Below are 20,714 nucleotides of genomic sequence, written 5' to 3' on the forward strand. Positions count from 1 at the left end.
CTAACAGGCACATGGCGCTTACGGCTCCGGATTTCTTTGTCTTGAAGTTGGAGTAGATTGAAGTTTTGAAGAGTATTTGTACAGGAAAGGAAAATTTCAACCGGTTCTCACTGTGGTTGTGGGTTTGCCCCGAGAAACTCATGTTAGACCGTGTCCCATTTGCTCGTCAAGTGGCCACTTCATAAACAGAAGTCTGAGTAGAGGCAAAGCTGTCTCAGATTCCTAAGTCTAGGATATATTGCTATAGCTACAATTACTGACAGTTAGTAGCTATTGTCCAACTCATATGCGAACACGGCATGACGCGGAGAAATGTCTTCGGCTGCTCTAGGGACCTTCTTCACGACAGCACTTTTTCACATAACGACCACGAGAACTTTGCAATAGCACTTTCATATGAAATCAAGATATACAAATCTGCAAATAAAATTCAGAATTACCGATTTCGATTCTAGAAAAGGGTCACAAAGACAACGTCCAACGATGACGCCGTCAACGCGTCAAGTCTTGATTACCTTTCGTTCGTCTAACAACGCGCAGAAATGGCTCGTCAAAATTCCTAACACCAAAGAGCGATATCTCTTATATGCAATAATGTTTACTCCTTGTGACTGTGCCATTTGCGGTCTCCTACGCCCTTTCGACTCTGATTCTCGTCATGTTCTTCATGGTGAGAATCCTTCGCAATAGTCGTACATGCCCGAATAGGCAACCCACAAGCTGGCCCCACTTATCAATAACACGGGAGAGGTCGACCTGGTTTCAGCACACAACCCCGAATTGCGCGCCCTTTTCCCTCCTCTTTCTCTTCAAACACAATTGAGCAGTGCCTTGACCGAATTGATAAGATATTGCGCCTTGTCTAGCAACCCATGCGATAAAAAATCTCGGATTTTCGTGCCGTTTTCATCGAGTTTTCTCTAACCTCCACGAGTGTGAGTTCCGCGCTGGGCGAGAATCACCTCTCAACCTTCACCCCCTGACTCGGACGACCAGGGTACTAACGAAAGAATCCCCAAGCATATAATACCTCTGCCTCGAACCGTTCTTCATCAACATGCCGTCCACCGAGACCAACAACACCGTCTACGTCATCACCGGCGCCAACCGCGGCATCGGGCTCGGCCTCGTCGCCGCGCTGCTCGCGCGCCCCCGCACCACCGTGGTCGGCACCGCACGCAGCGACGCCGCCCTGGCCAGCCTCGCGGCCGCCGCGGCCGACCTGCCCCGGGGCGAGGGCAGCGTCATGCACGGGATGCTGCTGGATCTCGCCGCGGGGCTGCACCCGGACGAGATCCGCGCCCGCTTCCCTCCGGCGGTCGCCCACGTCGACGTGCTCATCTGCTCGGCGGCGCACTGCGCGCCCATGGCCACCGCGCTGGAGACGTCCGCGGCCGAGATGCGCGCGTCGTACGAGGTGAACACGATCGCGCCGCTGCTGGTGTTCCAGGCGCTGTGGCCGCTCATGAAGAAGGCGGCCGCGCCCCCCGGCCCCAAGTTCGTCGCCGTCTCCTCGTCCGTGGGCATCATCGGCAACCCGGAGCCGCTGCCGGGCGGCTCGTACGGGCCCTCCAAGGCGGCGCTCAACTGGCTCGCCGTGGCGCTGCACGCCCAGCACGCGGCGGACGGGCTCGTCAGCGTCGCGCTGCACCCGGGCTTCGTCAAGACGGCCATGGGCCATGCGGCGGCGGCCGACTGGGCCACTCCCGGGGTGGAGCCGGGCGTCACGGTCGAGGAGAGCGCCGCGGGCATCCTGAGCGTTGTGGACGGGGCCACACGAGAGACCCTCTCGGGCAAGTTCGTCACGCAGAGGGGACAGATTCTTCCGTGGTAAGGTGTGGGTAGTTGGACTAGGAACTCCGGGAAAGGGGGAATCGGGTGTTTTGTGGATTTGTCGCTCTCTTTAAATGACCCCTAGGTTCGAATCACAGCTAGGCCTTTCATGCTTCATTACGTTAGACCCCGTTTTCATCGCCGTATGCACAGGCATCATAGAGCACGAAGTAGTCATTCTTTGCACTTATGAATCAACATTCGAGGTATCAGATTTGAATTCTTTGACCCTGTCTCAGGGATGCACGCTGCATGCTAACAGGTAATCTAAACCAACAGCGACAACAGCAAATGAAACGAGGTGTAGTGTTTTTTGTAGTCCCGACAATTAACTCCATTTCGCCTTGGGCCCTCTTGCCCTTGGCCGTAATGTCCTTCAAACTCCGAGTGTTGTAGCTGACTTCCATCGTTGTGGGAAGCTTTGTCCCGTGAAGCCCCGAAAAAGACAGCGCCCTGCCGTCGCTTGATGCCAACCTCGAAATGCAAAGTTCCATCCTAAACCACATCATCTCAGGGGGTATTCTGTGTCACATCGATCTTATCGTTCATCCCATCTCCAGGTGGCTTGTTCAGTCCACCTACTCACACCTTCTATCCATCCAGGCACCGGTGCCCTCATACGGGGCTCCAGTCCCACGAAAAGTTATCGTGTAAGAGGCATCAAGCCTCGGCTATATCGTTCACACTGGCATTCGGCAGTTACGCTCAAACACCCTTATATATTCGCCTAGGGGCTGCGTCGTCGATCGGATCGAGCACTGTCACTTCGGTCACGGCCGGCACCTTGCCTGACAGCGTCAGAGTAGCTTGGAATGGGAGGCCCATCCAGCGTGTTGTTGTTGTTGCTGTTGACGTTTCGAGGTGTTATCGTAGCTGATGAGGCACCTCGACTCCGAGCAACGTGTATCAATGGAGTGTTGTCGCTATCTGAACTGTTCCGTCGAGATCCATCTTCCGAAGATTCCGGACTCGTGTACTCTGGTGGTGGATGGTTCGGTTCCTGCAGTCCTAGTCCTGCCGCAGAGTGGGTGACCGTCCCATCGCTGTGAGCAGCGTTGCTTGACTCGCCACCATCATCGTTGGGGACAAGATGTGCCAAGGAAATATCCGTTGGACTTCGAACAGGTCCTGGGCTCGTAGGCGGAAGAACCCTGAAGTTTCCACCCGAGCGTGAGCGATTGTGCCCAGGGTCGAGCGGCTGATTGTGGCGGAAATATGTGTGAACGGAGTTGCTATGACCTCGGCCTGGCGGGGGAGCTGAGCTAGCAAAGCCATCCTTCCTGCCTGTCTCGAGCAGGATACTGCCTGCCTCAGAGCCGTATGGCGGCGGTGGCGCCAGCGATCCCGTCATGGGAGCAAGGCCCCATTTCTTGACGTTCGCCTCGATGAATACGAAGCCAGACTGACCGAAGTTGACGTGAATCGTCGCCGGTCCGTTGGCGCCAACAGCGGGGAAGAAGTTCTGTGTCTTCAGACCATGGACGACATCCTCAAGCTTCTTGCCATTCCGAGTAAAGAAAATAGTCCCGGTTCGGGGACGATAACCGACGCCGATAACGTCTCCCTGCACGATTTGGGGACCGTATGGTGTAGGGTTGAACGGCTGATTGTATCGTCGGACGCCAGATGATAAGTACGCTACGGAGAACTTGTGGAATCCTGGTGAGAATGTTAGTATGCTGTCAACGCCAGGGTGATGAGACGAGACTGTAGACGTACCTGGTAACCGGAACAACGGATAGGGCTTGGTCACCATCCCTAGGCTCAATAGCGTTGACTCTGGCTTATCATAGACCTTGGCTTCCCAATAATATACCTCGTTCTGTTTGGGAACGGGCAGGTTGGTCATGACGGTACTTTCGGAGTCGAAGAACTCTATTTCGGTGCGTCCCTCGACAAAGCAGTTGGCAATCTCCAGCTCGGGCTCAAACTCCCAGGCTGAGACGCCCTTCTCTTGGATGGCAAGGTATTGTGATAAGGAAATGTCGGTCTGAATAGACTCGGGAGGATTTGAAGTGACGAAGGCTTGTCACATGTTAGCAGGCGGTCGCTCTGGCGGGGTGAGGGCAATGCATCCAGCACTGTACCTTTTGCTCTGAGATACTCTATCCGCTGCGAGTCGTCCATGGTCTCCAAGGCCTCTGCCTCCTCCCGTGCAAACGCCTGCTCATCATCGTACTCGCCCGGCCGGCCGATCCGGTCGAGGAAGATACGGCCTGATTGCGTGTATCTGAAGAACCAGATGACGAGGAAGATGAGGGCTATTAGGATGGCTGACCCGAAGGAGGACAGCAGCCCGATGACTACGCCATTGAGGGCGGGGGAGGGCGTCCGCGACGCCATGATCTCAACTTTTTTGTGGGTTTCGAAAGATGCGAAATTGAAAAGAATCACCGCAGGATATGTACAACGATCCTACCGAGAGGAGTTGACGAATGGGTGGCGTCACCGCCGTGGCTCAAGCATTCGTAGCGGCGGTCGTCTGGTGATAAGGGAATTAGACGTCGATTCTAGGTACAAAGGAAAACGGACCGATTCGTCAAGTTCGAGTGTGAAGAAGCGAAGCGTGGTGATGGCTGCGATGGACGCAGTGGTCGTGTGCGGAGGTGCAGAGGTTGGTGTTTGGTTGTATTGTCGAGGATTGCGTATCGCAGCAGCGGAGTGGGACAGGGCAGACAGGTTGAGTTGGGGATGGATGATCCAAAACAGGCTGGTGCTGGTGGTTGGCCTGTCAGGTGTGCGGTGCGGTGCCCAGGTGCCCAGGTGCGCTGGAATCGTGTGACGGGAAGTCCCTCAGGTCCTCGGCGGATGCGACGCAGTGGCAATCAGATTCAGACCCTTCCAATTCGAGTTCCAGGTCCAGTTCCAGTTCCAGTTCCAGTTCGGTCTAGCCTCGCTACCAGATGGAGTCAGCAAGCAATTGATTCGTCAGCGTTGCGATGCGACTCGGAGGAGAGGAGAGGGATGAAGAGCCTCAAGCAAGCCAGCAAGCTGGAAAGCAAGAAACCAAAGCAAGAAAGCGAAGAAGAGAAGAAGCCGATCGAAGCAGGAGGATGTGGTGATTGTGTGAGGAGACCAGAAAATAGGGTGGAATGGATAAGAATGAATGAGGTGAGTGAGTGATGATGCATGCAGCCAGCCAGCCAAAAGTCGAGGCACTTCAGATCCGGGCCCTGGAAGCAGGGAGCCTCGGGGCCTGGGCTTACTGCATAGCAGGCAGCCTGCACTGGAAGCTGATAGAGCCGGAAACGATACAGCGCCGTCTCATGCCCGCTGCTAGTCTCATGCAGGGAGCCACGCGGGCCCACTAACAGCGTGGCGGGGAAGCCGATGTACTCGGCAGGGATGGAGTCCTGCTGAACCAGGCGATGACGCTGCTTGAGACTGCCAGGACTGCCAGGACTGCCCCAGGCTTGCCGATCTCCAGTTTCTATCTTCCCTTCATCACCGTCTCGAACTTGCTGGAATGCCGAGTGCCCGAGAGCCCAACACCAACACCAACTGCCAAGCAACACCACGCTGGTGATCACGAGACTAGGACAGACAGTCCTCCGAGGCAACGGCTTTCGAGTCACTCCTCATCATTGCGAAAGACAGACTCAATCAGTCTCCATATTCGAGCAAAGGGACAGACGCTCCTACACTACAGAGTACAAGTACAGACGCATAAAGTCCCAAAGCGCCCTCAGCAGCGGGTCCCGCAAGGGTTCTCCAATCGCCGTGCGCAGACATCAAGTTTCAAGAGGCGCAATGGTTTCAAGGGCCTTATTATGATGGACTCGGTGCAGCCTCCTATCTAAAGGGTCCCTGCATGGACTACTATAATTGTTCATCTTGTTGTTGTTGTTACACTGCTATGATGTATTTTAGACTACTCCTTACAGTGGCGTGCTGACTACAATTGTTGCCAATGTGCAGAGAACCCAGCTTCCCTTCCTTTTAAATGTGCACAAAGGTCCAGCTCGCTGTCAGCTCTGCCCCTTGCAGGATTCCCCTTTCGATTCCTGCCAGTCGCACTGCGGACCACAACACGATGCTCGAGGAGCTGAGCTTGGGGGGGCTGAGCTTTGAATCCTTGGGGACTGGCTGCGCCTATTTTTACCGCTGATGCGCACGACTCGACTTCATGGAGCTACTTTGCAGTATATGCGACACCGCGACGCTAGATCCACCGCGATCTCCAATAATTAAGGTAAAAATCGCTGCAAAAGGGACCATCGGATTGCATCGTCCCTCCCTCCCGTTCTTGCAGAATCATCCGAACAGCCCGGTCCCCACCACCATCACAACAAGTGCGGACAGTGCGCCGGGACCCGGAGCCGTTGATGACCAGGATTACTTGCTCCCGGGCTTGCCGGCGACTGGGCTCCACTATGATTTGAGGGTCCGATTTCTCAACAGACGTATGCGGCAGATCTCCCACTTCGTGGGCACGTTGTTGATGTTCCGTTCAAGTAAAGAATATCTGCAAAACGGCCAGGAGCAGGGATCCTACTAGCGATCCCGCCCCGACAGGGCCTCCAGCCTGTGGTTCCGCAGCCGCGCTCGAAGACGTAGTCGTGACTGCGGTAGCAGATCCACCGCCGGAGCTCGTTGCTGTTGGCAGGCTCGTTGTGGACGTCGAAGTCTCTGGCCACAGCGCACTGCCGTTGATGAACTTGAACTGCGGCAACGCGTCGTCCGAGGTGTCGAGCTCGACGGGCAGCGACTTGTTGTCGCGCCTCTCGCCCGCGAAGCTGAGCTCGAGCCTGCTGCCGTTTACCGACGTCGCGATCTCGAAGCTCGCCGAGGTGTTTGAGAAGACGAGGGAGTAGGTGAAGTTGATGCCGTCTTTCCTGTATATCATGGTTCAGCCGTGTTATACACTGCCTGGGCGGACCCGGTTGTTGTTCACATACCATTGAAAATCAACAAACGACACCGTCCTCTGGAGGTCCTTGTTGTCGTCCAGATAGTCGCAGCTCGACCGCGCAATGCTCACGCCCGGATGGTACGCGTCGCTGGCGTTGCCCGCCCAGGCGCCCTGGTCGCCGCTGGCCCTGTACGTCCCGTTGGCGAGCGACACGTTCGCCTTGGTCAGGTCCAGCTGCCGCTCCTCCCTGAAGGTCGGCGTGTACGCGGTCCACAGGCACGGAAGGTCGTCCTCCCAGCACGCGAGCACGCTGCTCGCAAAGTCCAGCTCCGTCAGGCTGTCCGTCGTCACGTAGCTGAAGTTGCGGTCGTAGGTGAGGTGGTACAGTTCGAAGAACCACGGATTGTCGTCCCAGGACGTAGGGTTCTTGCCCACGTAAAGCCAGGTGTTGTTGTCCGGCAGGAAGCCAAACCCCTGAGAAGAGCATGCCGCATCTTCGTTTTCATGGCCGCCGTAGCGCAGGTCGCAGCATGTGCTGTCGAACCAGTATGTCGCCGTCACCGTGCCGTAGAAGGTGATGTACCGCGAGTCGGCCCAGTCGTAGGTGCAGTACGGCTGCGCATTGAACAGGCCGTTGGAGTTTGCAGCCGCTGCGCGCCACGCCAGCGTTGACAGTATGAGTGCGAGCCTCAGAGCTGCCATCTTGTAAACGTGCGAGACGAACCCTCGATTTCAGAAGCGAGACGTAGACGGAGGAGCTGGGTATGCGGTCAATTTATTCGGATCACTAGATCCTGGGGATCGGCTTCCTGTCAGCCCCTGCGCAATGCTGTCATTTGACAAGCTTGGCGCAACCCTGGGGAAAGCAGATGTCCGCGACCAGGACTTTCACGATCCAGTCTTCCCTGGCGAGCCTGGCAAGCACAGTTAGTATCGCCAATCAGCCCCTGCTTCGGGAGCAAGCGATGCGACGCTCCCTCAGTTCCTTGCTGTCTTCTGCATCGAGTGGCTTGGCTCTGTCAGATCGGACGAATCGCAGGCCGCTTCACCGTAGACTAACAATGGCACATGAACATCTAGACTCTTAACTTCCTCTTTTCAAAGGACGGAAGCGTGTATGATCTACCTCTCAATGTGTAGGTGGTATCTACTTTGCAGACGGGCGACTTACACAATATCAATTTTAGCTTATAGTATTTGGTATAGACTCTCACCGCGACAAGTTGATCAGCGAAATCGTCTGGGGTAAGAGACAAAGCGAAACATCTTCATCACGTTCGATAGCTTTTGGATGTAAAGACTGTGTTTTGATCATTCATGTTCATTCTATTTGACAAGCATCCGTGCCTACATTACAAGACCAGCGTTCCGAGAGGAAAAGAAGTACCCAACGCCAGCAATGTCCATCAAGTCGTTTTCCCTTCGCCCTTCAATGTCGATATGTCATATCCTGGCATATTTTGCCTTCGTCGCAGTCGGTCAGTCCGGCATTGTACAAAATGTAGCTCATTGCAACTCTCCTCTTGATTCTCAGCGGCGTCCTGTAGAGCAATTTCACTAACGCTCGCTAATTTCACTCATCTCGTCCTGTCTGCCCCTTCGATAACCCGCCCCACCCCGTTTCTTGCGCTTCTCCTCCTGATAGTCGCTCGTAGACGCTGTAGATGATAGACCGGGGATGACGTGGTGATAGGACTTGGTGCCAACCTCGCTTCCGACGTCACTCTCAGCCCAGCTGCCCGGCACGCGCGAGTCTCCATCGTCACTTCGGCCGTGGCCCTCGAGCATGTGTGCGCTCTCCGCACGCTGGAAGCTGAAGTCGCGGCGCTGCGCCGAGCGGCCCTTCTCCTGCAGCTTGCGGGCCTCTGCGCGGATGCGGTCCGACTCGCGGTCGGCCGTCCTGTCGGCAGTGGAGTACACCTTGCGGATGCCGCCGCTCGACTTCTTGGTGGGCGTGTTGGTGGGCGTGCGCTCGCGGTTGCTGATCAGCTCGGACGTGACGGTGCTCTCCGTGCCCGTCATGGTCGAGTTCGAGGGGTTGGTCGAGCCGTCCCAGGCGCTGCCATCGCTCTCCTTGTTCAGGCCGCCGACGCGCGCCGGGCGCTCGTGGCGGTAGTTGCGCAGCTGCGCCTTGGCCAGGGCCTCGGCCTCCTCGTCGATGACCTCGCCGTTCCCGTCCACCTTGCGGTTGCCGCCGGTGCCGGTGCCGGTGCGGCTCTTGCTGCGCTTGCGCTCCTCCTTCTCGCGGGCCTTCTCCTCGCGGCGGCGCTCCTTCTCGCGCTCCTTCTGCTCGCGCTTGCGCCGCCGCTTGTCGCGCCCAACAATGTCGCTCACCCCGCCCGTGATGCCCGTCGTGCCGCTGACCACCGTCGTGGCGTCCTCGGTGCTGCCGTCGTCCACGTCCTTGTAGACGCTGCCGCCGCCGAGCTGCGTCGACGGCGTCGCCCCGGAGAGGATGGTGCCGTTGGGACCCTTGCGGCGCAGCACGGTGGACTTGTAGTCGTCCCAGTCGTCCTTCTTGAAGTAGAAGCCGCCGTTGCGCGCCCAGAAGAAGAACCAGATGCCGAGGCAGACGAAGGCGGCGCCGATGATGCCGAACAGCGCAAACATGGCGTTGTTGTTGATGTCGCCCGGGTGGATGATGCCCTTATCCGGATCGGGCTGGTTGTTGCTGGCATCGTCGCGGGCGAGGATGGCGTTGTGCACGGCGAGCGGGCCGAGGGGCGAGCCGCCGTCGCCGTCGCCGTCAACGCTTCGGGGCGTGAGCCCGGCGGAGACGGCGTGGGTCAGGAGACTGCGGACCTGGATGGCGAGCGTCGGAGCTGGCGCCATCGTGTCGGGACCGTCTGTCTCAGTGAGAGTACTGGAATGGTGGTGACTCAGGTGAAGTCTAAATGCGGATCTGGGCTGGTTCTAGCTGGGAGACCAGCCGAGATGGAAGTGTGAAGATTTCAGGCAATCAATGCCTCGTTTGGTTCTGGCGTCGAACACCTAAACGAAGAGTTGCTGGAGATGGAATTTGGTGATGATGTCGTCGATATGCAGATTAGCCGACGTGGAATGTGCTAATGGTGAATGGTGTGAGGGAGAGACCAAGCAAGAGTTGGCGTGAGAGGGCGGTTGTCGTGGTTATCTTGTTCCCCTAGAAACGTGGGAAACCCTGGTGGCTGGTGGCTGGTGGCTGTTGGCCGTTGGCCGGGATGTCTGTCCTGACTCCTGCGGGCGAGGTTGGTGGGGTGTCCACGGCTCCAGGCTTTGGCTCTGCAAGATGCACTTGAAGAACTCAAGACTAAGAACACAAACAGCTTGTTTATTCCTGATAAATCGACTGATACCAATGATAGTGCAGCTCATAAATCATGCCGTCTGTCAGTCCTTCTTGCTGTCATCCCGTCCTTCTTTCCGCAAGTCCAACGCTGAGGCGTGATCATTTCACCTCAACCCTGTAAATGACGTGAGTAAACAGTTGCGATGGCTGGCCAGGCAACCAACTCCAGCAGTGGGCCACGCCACCAGGCGCCATACTGGGCCTAACTGCATGGGCAGCCCCACTGGTGCAGTTCCCGCCAGGACGGATGGCAAGGCGCCGCCCGCCCTAGAACAAGGTTCAGAGCTCCCCTGAAAGCTTGCTCCACCTCCACCTCCAATCTGCTAGCCAAGTCATCGGTACTGCCTGCACGGCGAACAGACATCCCGTCAGTCACGCCAGAGGTTACGTATAAAAGGGGGAGGGGCGTGAATGAAACGCCCGCCCTATAAGTCGCACAATGCGACGAGAAAAGGAGGGCGTCAACGTAGAATCCTCGATCGCCTTCTCCTCTCCGACAATCTCCTGTTCGCACACTTCTCACAGGGGTGGTCGAGCTTGTTGGAACGAAAAGAAGCGCCGTGGAAGGCCAGCACAGCTTCCTGTGGTAGCTCCCTCTCCCCACTCACACACACAAGCACACGCATCTCGTCCGGGGGGGTGAATGCTTGGGCGTGACGGCGTTTCAGACCCGTATCGTATCACCTTGTCCTCGTGTCAGGCATCCGACGACCCAACAGCAACAGCCCAGCAGCAGCGGTAACAGCTACAGACAGACAGACAGCTGGCGACAGACAGACAGACAGATAGATAGACAGTTCGTCCTGCATTGGGTGCCCGCAGCTCGCTCATGCAGACCCCAGCTGGGGGGAGATCGGTGCTGGTGCGCGTCGGGATGCGCCCACTGCATTGTTGATCTCTCATGCCACATCGGGCCAGGGGTTGGATTGGTGCCTCCTGAGGAGCTACCGCTGTTAGCTACCTAGGGAGTGGTGATATGTCCAGCTCGCACCGTATGTTGTACTTTCGAAGGATAACATATCAAATCGCGCCAGCTGGCAAGGGCAATTGAACAGAGCAAAAAGTCGGCAGATAGACTCGGTCAGTTGAGGTGACTCAAGACCACACTAATCAGGTTATTCCACGAGGAGAGACTACCGAGACGGAAATATTCGTCATCTTCAAAGGGACGGAGCAGACGTAAAGCCTTGCCCCTTGTTTTCCATTCGAGTCTGAAGTAGGTAGCTAGCTACTAGGTAGGTTGGATATATCCACCACAATCTTCCTTCCGACCAATAATTGACTTTGTATCCCTATCTATAACGACAATGAACCTTTCACAAAAGGTAACAGGTATGCCATGCCATCCACAGTTCTCCAGATGACCGCCCACGCCTTAGCGCTTCCTGATGAGAGAAGGGGGGCTTATCCCCCCTTCTCTCCCTGCATTGTTGCCTCCACCCCCCCCCATTCATGCACATGTCTGGAGACGGTCTCAAGCAAGACGTTCGTCCTAGATATCCCTAACATGTCGAGGCGCGGGCAAGCCTCAAGAAAAGAACAATAGTATAACGTTGCCAGAATGAACTGAACAGAATCCCGCTGTGATGTCTAGAAAACCAAAGATGGCATGCCCTCCTTTTGCAAAAGATTATTCCTGCCACAAAAAGTGTGAACTCGTTGCCGTACAGATCTATCAGTCCAGCTCTTGACGCCATGCAAATGCGAAACATGCTTCAGTACAGAAGGTATCGCAAAGCAACGGCACTGCCATACCAGTGTAAAAACAGAAGAACGAGAAGCGCGCATCAAATCGAACAGATTCCCATCCTTGGCACAGCCGCCAGACAAAAACAACAAGAAGGGGACCACTAAGCACCAATCGCTCGCTTGAAGGAAGGAGGAACTGGCTTGCGAGAGCCAGTTCATCCATGTATCAACTCTGCCCCTGGGTATCGGTGACGAGTTATTAGAACCAGAAGTTGAGCTCCAATCGAGAAGATCCGTGAAAGAAAACAAGAAGGAAAATAAAATCAGGTCCTTTTTGGCCCACGCCTTTTTTGGGGTATGCGCTTTTTCCCGCCAGCGAAACGCAGTACAAAATACCACCAGATCGTAGCATAGGATAGGACTGAAGAAGATATTATGCGGCAGAAGTCGCCAGGAGGCAGCCTCGTAGGTTGCCTTTGAAAGGTACATTCCAAAAACGTAAAATATGACGTCGCTTGCTCGACAGTATTGTGCGCAGTAAAAGGCAAAAGTATGCAAAATGTGGAAATCCGGGCCGCTATCAACATCATCGAAACTCGTCATCGCCTTCATCATCGTCCTCATTAAACGTCATCACAGTCGTGTCTGTGCTTCGTTGCATGCGTTTCTTGCTCATAGCCACTCGCTAGGAGGTGCTGCCGGTCGGTATGGAATTCCCTGGTAGTAGGGATCATACATAAGAGGTGGTGCAGTGCGCGTGTACGACCCAGCTTGTGAGCTGGCACGGGCCCGCGTGGGTGGGCGTTCGATCCTTGTGCGTCGGTCGTCCCCATAGAAGGAGCTGTCTCTGTCGCTCCCGCCTCGGACAGTACCTCCATTGTTCCGGGAGTTGATGTTGATTTCAGCGCCATCCTTGCATTCCATTTCGGCGTTCCCAACCTTGAGTGTGGCGGCACCTTTCACACGAATGGTGATGTCCTCGTCATTGCTGGTCGTCGTCCGTGTTGTGTTCGACCTTCTGAAGTCGCTCTCGTCGTGGCTGCCAGAGCTTCGGGTTGAGCGGCTGCTGGTCTTGCTGTTCTTGCTCGCCTTGCGTAATGTTTCTGCTGTCAAGGGCATAGTGGGACCACCTTCCACGTCATGCTGATATGTGGTTGCCGAGCGCATCTTTTCCTCGTACCCACTACCGGAAGAGACGCTTTGCTCTCCGTAGTACGAGTTCCTGCGGCTCGACCTGCCAGCTACCTCAGTCCGATAGCTTCCAACGTCATAGCTGACAGTGGGAGCACCGATACTGGGCCGCCTCGCGCGGGCCACAGTGCCTTGATTGAACTCATAACGCGTGAGTGGAGAGACGTCTTGATAGAGCGACCCATCACCGGCGAATGCGTCATCATCGAAGCCCACTGTCCGCCTTAACGGAGCAGGTGGTGGTGCAAATGGAGACGATCTCATTGTGACTGTTGTAGAAGGTCGTGGCGGAGGTGGCATGAGATCCCGATCTTCTTGGTCTCTGGCTTTCTTGGTGAGTGAAACCCTCCGGATCAACGGCATGTTATCATTTTCTTGATCGTAGTCACTGCCATTGCCATATGCAATGGTCGGGCTGGGACGGTAGCCCATGGCAGAGGCTGGACGATTGAACCGTGCCGATAATGGATTATTTGGTCGACTGGCGAAGTAGTCCAATGGTTGTGGCGGCGGTGCTGGAGATGGGTGCACGGGATATGAGACGGGCCCGGCAGATTGCCATGCTTGCGGTGGAAATGATGTTGGTAATGCTCCTGGTGGGGGCGGTGGAGGATAATGGTGCTGGTACCGAGCACTGGAGAGGGGTGGCCGTGATATTGAAGCGCCATAGTAACTGTTTGGTCTCGGGTTCCCGGTGTGCGCACGAGGCCGTGATGAAGCGGCTGTTGTTGTAGTTGTTGCGGGACTAACGCCATAGTAGGACGATTCATCGTGAGATCTTCGGAAAGAGCTGCTTTGCAGATTTGGGACAGTCTTTGACTGTTTTGGAATAGAAGGCCGAACCACAGTCACTTGCTTTTTGCTGCTTGATGACTTCTCTCTTTCCCGGTCCCTCTCCTTCTCCCTTGACTTCATCTTGGACTCCCTCTTGACCGCACTGCTGGGATGTACGGTAGAGTCGGAGTCGGTGAGAGCGTTAGCAGGTGACGACGAGTCTCTCCTCGACTTGTCCTTGCGTGTCCTGCTTGTGTTTGGCTTCTCCTTGGAAGGGCTTGGTGCTGTCGAAGCAGCATAGGTCTTTGTTTCCTCGAGAGCGTTCCCGTACTCGTCCTCGTCCTCCATATAAGCCACCTTGCGGCTGCCTCCTCGGGATGACATGGCGAAAGTAGATTGGCGCCCTCAGTGAAGTAGTGGATCTGCTCCCAGAAGTGGATCGGAGGAGAGAAGGGCGACGAGGAGAAAGAGGAGGAGGCAGGTAAGCCTCTTAAGGCGAGGCGACGTGTCGATGAAACCCGACCGATTTCTGGCGGCGCTGACGAACGAACTAATGTACGGCACTGGGTTGGGATATAGGCGGGGATCGCAGCGAGTGGGGATGATCCGGCTCGAGCGATGCGACAGGTTGGGAGGACTGCGTGAAGGTTAAAATGGGCAAGCCGTCAGGATTGCAGGTGCGTGGGTGTATGTATGGCTGTATGTATGGAGGTGTAAGTGGCGGAGGTCCAGAGGATGGGGATATGGGATCAAATGTTTTAATAAAAGAAGAGCGCAGGCAGGTAAGTAGGTAGTAGGGTAGCGGTAGCGTAGTGTAGGACAGCGGGTAGCGCAGCGGCCGTGACGAGAGTTTTATTCTTCCTCTCACAGCCCCGGGGGGTGTGTGTGGAAGAAAGACCAGCACAACCTGAGGAGTGAGGCGGGAGTATCCAGGGTAATGATTCGTTTGGGAGAGTGAGGATCGAGGGCGTGCCCACACGCCTACGCCCACGCCAGCACCTGTGTTGTATTGTACTGTGCCAATGCCAATGCCGTGCCCTCGCCAGTGCGGAGGAGACAGGCTTTGGTGATTGACAGGGCAGGGCAGGGAGGACCAGTAGGTAGGTAGAGGCGGTGGTGAGTAGGCCAAGACAGATGTGTGTATGGGGGGTGGATGATGGGTGGATGGTGGATGGATGGAGGGATGAGTATTGTGTAGGGATGTCACGGATGATAGACGACGAGGGGGTGGGCAGTGGAGGAGTGGAGGAGATGGAAGGGAAAGGGAACAACAAAAAAAAAAAGGGAGCCTGCTTGATGAGGGTACGTACCGAGCTCCGTACAGTAAAGCAACGTTGGGATGTTGTTGCCAGGTGCCAGGCGATCCAATCCAGTCGCTTTTTTGGTGGGATCTTCCCGTCTTATCGATAACTTAGTGGCAGTCCGACAGCTAATGGAAGGTCACTTTAGCGGGCGGGACACGGGAAGGTCGCTGTTGAATGGGCTGCCCCACAGAGGGGTGTGGGTGGATAGATGATGGACCCGTCCGTGGACTTTTTTTCTCTTTCCCTAGGTGCCTAGGTAGGTAGCTTCTTTCTTGTCCCCCGTGGCAGGCCCGTGTATGTACGATGCGTAATGTGTGATCGAACTTTCTTTGCTGTCTGGTTCCTGGCGACAAGCGATGATCTGTGTGATGCTGTTTTCGGCTTCCACCGTACAATGTACTCCACGGGGACGGGGACGGGGCCCTTTGGGAGGTGGGATGTCGTCCGCTTTTCCTTAGATAGTTGGCTCAAAGCGATCCAGAGAGCCAGACGTACATGCGCTGATGTGTAGCCCTTTCAAATCTGACAATGGATGCCAATCAGTCGGGGAGCCAGCGCCTTCTGGAGTGAGTTGTCGTCCACCGATGTACCTGCACCTGCACGGTGAGCCTGCAAGGTACTTACTTGCCCACGCTGCGCCGGCGACTTGTGCCCTTCTGGCTGGTCGGCTGTGTCGTAAGGCCCCAACTGGGCTGGCCTGCCTCTCCTGCGCCGTTGGATGTCCTGGCGTGCCTGGTGGAGCAGCTGAGGCCGAGCGAAGAGAATGCAGAACAGACGGATCCTGGCTGCTGCTGGAGCCGAAAGAGAGCAAGAGAGAGTAGAGAATGTAACGGCAGGGCGGCGGGCTTGAAGCTAAAAACCGGGGCAGGGACAGCGAGAGACCCAGTCCGGTGCCGATTTGGTGCCTCTTCGCCCGCTCTCTGGATGCCCGACTGCCAAAGCCGGCTCTTGGGTATCAATGACGAGCTTACGGTAACTCGTCCAACGACTTACACGACCGGGGGCTGGGGCTGCACAGTTAAAAGAGTCCACAGCGGTCGTTGTAAACGCCTCACGTATCGTCAAAGCCCACTTAAAAAAAAGATCGCAAAAAGATGCAGGCAAATGAAGAAAATGCCTCGAGGTTGGTGAATTGTTCAGAAGATGGTTTCACACCCACGACACGACATGGCTGTCTTCTGCTTTAATCGAACGACGCCGTCTGCCGTTTCGTTGGAGCGCATTATCCAGGCAACGGTAGGCAGTGCAATGAACTGCAGGCTCTGGGGACGCCAGCACAACTTTTTTCGGTTCATCGAGGACGGTCCTGATTGGGCTCTTGCCAGCTAGACTGGAGAATATGCAAGCCTGCAGCGTTAGAATGGCATCTCATAGGGCAGAGCATGAAGGAACAAGCCCAACCCTTTCTTGTCCGACTAAGAAGGAGAAGTGAGAGACGCAGAGGGCTATGGGAGTCATCGCTCGAATGACCACCACCTTTGGTAGCCTGCAGAGGGCAAGATCGTAGCCGTCACCACCTATTACCATTTGATTCGGGATCAGTGATAATCTACTTCCTCGAACACGTTTCTCAAGCTAGCAGCAGCAAGATAGCAGACTGTTCAGAGTGTTGTCCTATAATATCACATAGACTCTGTCGCTTGTAGACTTTACACTTAGTTTCAGAGTCTACGGAGCGCAGCCTGCAGCTGTGCGAGGAGTCTCCGTCATGATACCGTGAGGTCTCATGGTGCATCAATTTGCAAGAGATATCTAATATTCTAGGCTGAAGCCTGTTACCCCATGCTCTCTACACATCCCCTGGGAAGATTTTATTAGTGTGCCACCAGCTACCGTAGTTGTTAGTTGAGCGGCGTATGCTAGATTGATGGCGCCGCGATCTCCCCACCACCACAACTTTGGAGGCAGTGAGATAGAATACGCTCAGCGATGTGTCCCTTGCGGCCTCGTAAGCCCATACAGATCACTACGTCTATCTCTCGCTCCCTCTGTTTTAGCCGTCAATATGTGTGATGATTATACCCCCCATCTGTTGCAGCGGTATGCATCCGGTTCGTCTGAATGGGGGTTAGGTTCTCTACCTAAAGTGAAAAGCAGTTTCAACGAAACAAATTAGCACTTTTTCAGATTAATCAGATAAATGCATGTTGATTGGTAAAGACGTCAACAACAAAGCCATCTCTCTCCTTCCCTCCTCCGCAGTTGCGCGACAGGCTGCATATGGTTCATATCGGCCGTTCGATCCAGTGGCTCGCACAGAAGTGCGTCCTACATGTGTCAGGGATGCCGGCAGGACCTTTGGCTGCCCACGGCTACTTCACCATGTGAGTCAATTTGATCGTGCAATGGCTCAAGAGTGAAGTGTTAGTGGTTCATAGGGTGCGAAAGGTGGGGAGGAAAGTGCAGAAGGCATTGACGCATGAGCAGGGATTTGGAAAGAGGCCACAACTGCTTTTGGATAGATACTGCAACAGGCATTCCGTTCCGAATCCTCAAAACCCATCTCGTGACACCGTTCAGAGAAGAGTGTTGACTGCAGGAAAGTGTGTGTCATGATTCACGTGAGGTCTACATGACAGAGCATTGCTATATCTGGAATGAGCTCAGAACACACATCACAGCGATCTCATACGCATTCTCAGCCTCAGGTCCAATTCAGGCTCCGACAGGCTCAATAATCGCCCTCGCAATTGGCTGATCACTTTGATCGAGCGGGTTCTCAGATGCAAGATGGGATTTCGGGACAGATGAGGTTCAGTGCATAACCGAGCTCAATTCGGGCTCGCAATCATAGCACAAACCCGGGGGCCCCATCTCCCACCGCACACGTGAAAAAAAGATTCGACATCTTCTGTGGCCAAAGTTGATAACGTTGGTGGATATGTCTGGACGATGTGATCGACACAGTCCACGGCCTTAAACTGCCTTTGGACGACACCATCTCCTCCCACACCGCTTTTTCACTTTGTGTGTCTATCCTTGCGCCACCAAGTCTACCCTAGCCGGAGCACAGCGCCACAGCTTGCCAATGAATAATTCGTCGTGGACCAAAAGGCTAGGTGGTTGCAATCTGGTCGATTGCAGAGAACCTCCAGAATAATCTGTGGGGAGTGTTGTCTAGATCATGTTGTGCAGCTGATCGCCAACTTAGCTTTACATCAACTGAGGCCTGGTGTTCTGGTGGATGAAATATTAGTCTGGAGACCGTTACTATCAATGACAAGGAGGGGACCGAAGTTGCAGCATTTTACACATTTGCCACTACTTGAGAAGCACACTTAGGAAGCTCCACGGCTCCAGAATAGGCAGAAATGCTGAATCTGTAGAGTCATGGTTGAATCCAGCACCCCAGAGACGCTTGCGCTGTCTCTCAAGCATCTCACCGTCGTTGGAGACGCAACTTCCTCTAAATGACGAAATGTCATGCGTCTTTCCAGGTATTCCAAGGCCAGTCTGCTGTGAACACATCTTACAAGGAGCTCGTTGGTGGTCTAAACCATAGCTTTGGTGCGAGTTTGGAGATGTGGGTGTCAGCATATATGCGCAACGATATTGCATCGGAAAATCGGAAGCGAGACGAGACACAAGACCAGTACCAACTGGCCTTAATGATGTATTCATTATAACACCTAGCGTTGTCTTGACATTGAAGCGCTGGTAGAGGCCCACTAGTCACAAAGGATTCCCTCGTCAAGGGCTGACAGGTATGTACATGTCCGCAACAATGGCCCTATGATCAGAGAGGTAGACTTTATCCTCAAAGATATTAGACAAAACCCCGAATGTGAGGAAATAAACCCCACGAGTGTCCTTGGCAAAGAGGAAATCAATCCTCGTGGGCTTCTTATCGGGATCACCGAAAGAGGTGTAAGTATGTTCGTTGCCATATCGCTCCTGACTCGGAACCAGAGTGAATATATCCTTCATTCCGGACTCGGGCCCCGTTATCGTCCGATACCCCTTATCTTCCGGAGTGCTATTGAAATCGCCAGCGAGGAAAGCAGTTGGCCGAGGGCCGTTTTCATCATCGTCGCCCTCATTGATCCAGGATTCTGCCAGCTTGAGAATTAGCTTTGAGCTTTCCTCCCTAGCTTTAACACCAATGTGATCGAAATGAGTGTCCATGACGATGACCCTAGCTCCCGTTTGTTTATGCTGGAAAGACCCCATAGTCACAATTCTCTCCAGAACGGCATCCCACCCTCGTGAGGGCTTCTCCGGAGTCTCGCTAAGCCAAAAGGTCTTGCTACGCTCACACCTCCAGGTGTTAGTATCGTAAAAGATGGGGGAGAACTCTCCGGCCGTCTTCCCATCTTCACGGCCAATTCCAATGTGGGCCCAATTCGGACCTAGATGATCTTGGATGTCGAGCAGTTGCGAGTACAGGACTTCCTGCAAGCATATGAACGACGAACGACCGACAACATTGAATGCAAGCTGATTGCAGATTCTCGGACAGCGGACTGCCCAAGGTTCTTCTCCTTTGTCGCGTTTGGTGGTAGCATATCTGATGTTGAAGGAAATGATGCGCAGATACAACGCAGTCTCAAGCGAGAAGGTACCCATAATGCCACTTCTGAGAAAGAGAGCCTTGACGCGATGCGGGATAAGAACTCGCTGCTCTCCTTGGTAGGAGCTGATACTGGAGGCCTACGATGGCGGACGGGGTAGCGTCAACGACTCGTTCACTTGGCTTGCTTGTAACAGCAAGTGCCAGGCTAAGCGCTCAATTGGACGTCAGTGATAGGGTGGGGAAGTCCTTCACCCATACACTGTTGATACAATATATAGAGTGTCAAATATGGTTCTCAAATGAAGTTTGACGGAGGTCCGATATTGGTCGTGAAGCTGAGACACATCAGCTTTCTTTGGGTTTAGAGCTGGAGCTTGGAGGCACACGTCATTGTCGGCGGGTCACGTGTATCAATTAACAGGGGCTGGAACAAACTCGGACGGTCGAAACTCTTGTATACCTCTTCTGGACAATTTCTTTCTAGTTCAACAAGCATGAAATATGAACTACATTGTCCCTGCCCAAATGTGACAAGTACATGCTCAAAATAAATATGCTCCAGAATCCGGGAACTCTTGCAGTGAACCTGTGCAGAGAGGCCAACTTGATCTTGAACTGATGCCTTGCATCTGTGCCCCATGAAATTCCTTCCAAAGTTGAGCTTCCTAGGTTAGCTAGACGCTGACGCATGGACCACGCGGCCATAAGATGGGACATCTCACTTTGATATAATACCAGATCACCGACTTGCGCAGCTACTGTGTTAGGAACAACGAGGCCTTCTTGCACGTCTATCATGTCGTCGACCGCCAATGCGCGTCGTGAAGAGATGCCAGAACCTGCAGTGGTTCCCGGACATCCTACCGAGTTGTTAGAAATTGACAGCGACAATGTCCCCGTCGAGACATCAGAGGATGAATCACAGTATCCTACAGGCCTATCGCTCTTCCTCATAATTGTGTCTGTTGGCTTGGTTCTCATACTCTCATGTATGGATGCCACGATTGTGTTTGTCGCAGTACCCTCCTTAACCGACCACTTTCACACTGTCCTGGATATTGGTTGGTACTATGCCGCATATCGTCTATGCTCCTGCAGCTTTCAGTTTATGTTTGGCAAGCTATACAAGATCTTTTCGGTGAAGAGAATCTTCTTTTCGACCGTTGTCATCTTTATGGCAGGTTCCGCTGTCTGCGCAGCTGCTCCAACAAGTCCCGTTTTCATCTTCGG

The 20,714-nt window shown here is 54.4% G+C and overlaps 4 protein-coding genes across 4 annotated transcripts; 1 reads left to right on the top strand and 3 right to left on the bottom strand.

The window, feature by feature from the left end:
* Window positions 1–1,057: 1,057 nt before the first annotated feature.
* UCRPA7_1559 (putative toxin biosynthesis protein) lies at window positions 1,058–1,834 on the top strand (the record flags this gene model as incomplete). Its single annotated transcript, XM_007914139.1, has 1 exon — window positions 1,058–1,834. One exon carries the CDS (start codon window positions 1,058–1,060, stop codon window positions 1,832–1,834), a length of 777 nt encoding a protein of 258 aa, XP_007912330.1.
* Window positions 1,835–2,538: 704 nt separating this feature from the next.
* Window positions 2,539–4,176, bottom strand: UCRPA7_1560 (putative spry domain-containing protein; the record flags this gene model as incomplete). Its single annotated transcript, XM_007914140.1, has 4 exons — window positions 2,539–2,621; window positions 3,073–3,492; window positions 3,553–3,858; window positions 3,921–4,176. 4 exons carry the CDS (start codon window positions 4,174–4,176, stop codon window positions 2,539–2,541), a joined length of 1,065 nt encoding a protein of 354 aa, XP_007912331.1.
* Window positions 4,177–6,283: 2,107 nt separating this feature from the next.
* Window positions 6,284–7,387, bottom strand: UCRPA7_1561 (hypothetical protein; the record flags this gene model as incomplete). The annotated part of the gene is made up of 2 exons (XM_007914141.1): window positions 6,284–6,668; window positions 6,732–7,387. The coding sequence occupies 2 exons, from the start codon at window positions 7,385–7,387 to the stop codon at window positions 6,284–6,286; spliced, it is 1,041 nt and encodes a 346-aa protein (XP_007912332.1).
* An 855-nt stretch (window positions 7,388–8,242) lies between these two features.
* UCRPA7_1562 (putative endosomal spry domain-containing protein) lies at window positions 8,243–9,517 on the bottom strand (the record flags this gene model as incomplete). Its single annotated transcript, XM_007914142.1, has 1 exon — window positions 8,243–9,517. The coding sequence occupies one exon, from the start codon at window positions 9,515–9,517 to the stop codon at window positions 8,243–8,245; it is 1,275 nt and encodes a 424-aa protein (XP_007912333.1).
* Window positions 9,518–20,714: the final 11,197 nt, after the last annotated feature.

Source organism: Phaeoacremonium minimum (assembly GCF_000392275.1).
Source record: "Phaeoacremonium minimum UCRPA7 unplaced genomic scaffold PA7_03_scaffold_110, whole genome shotgun sequence".
Classification (NCBI taxonomy): domain Eukaryota; kingdom Fungi; phylum Ascomycota; class Sordariomycetes; order Togniniales; family Togniniaceae; genus Phaeoacremonium; species Phaeoacremonium minimum.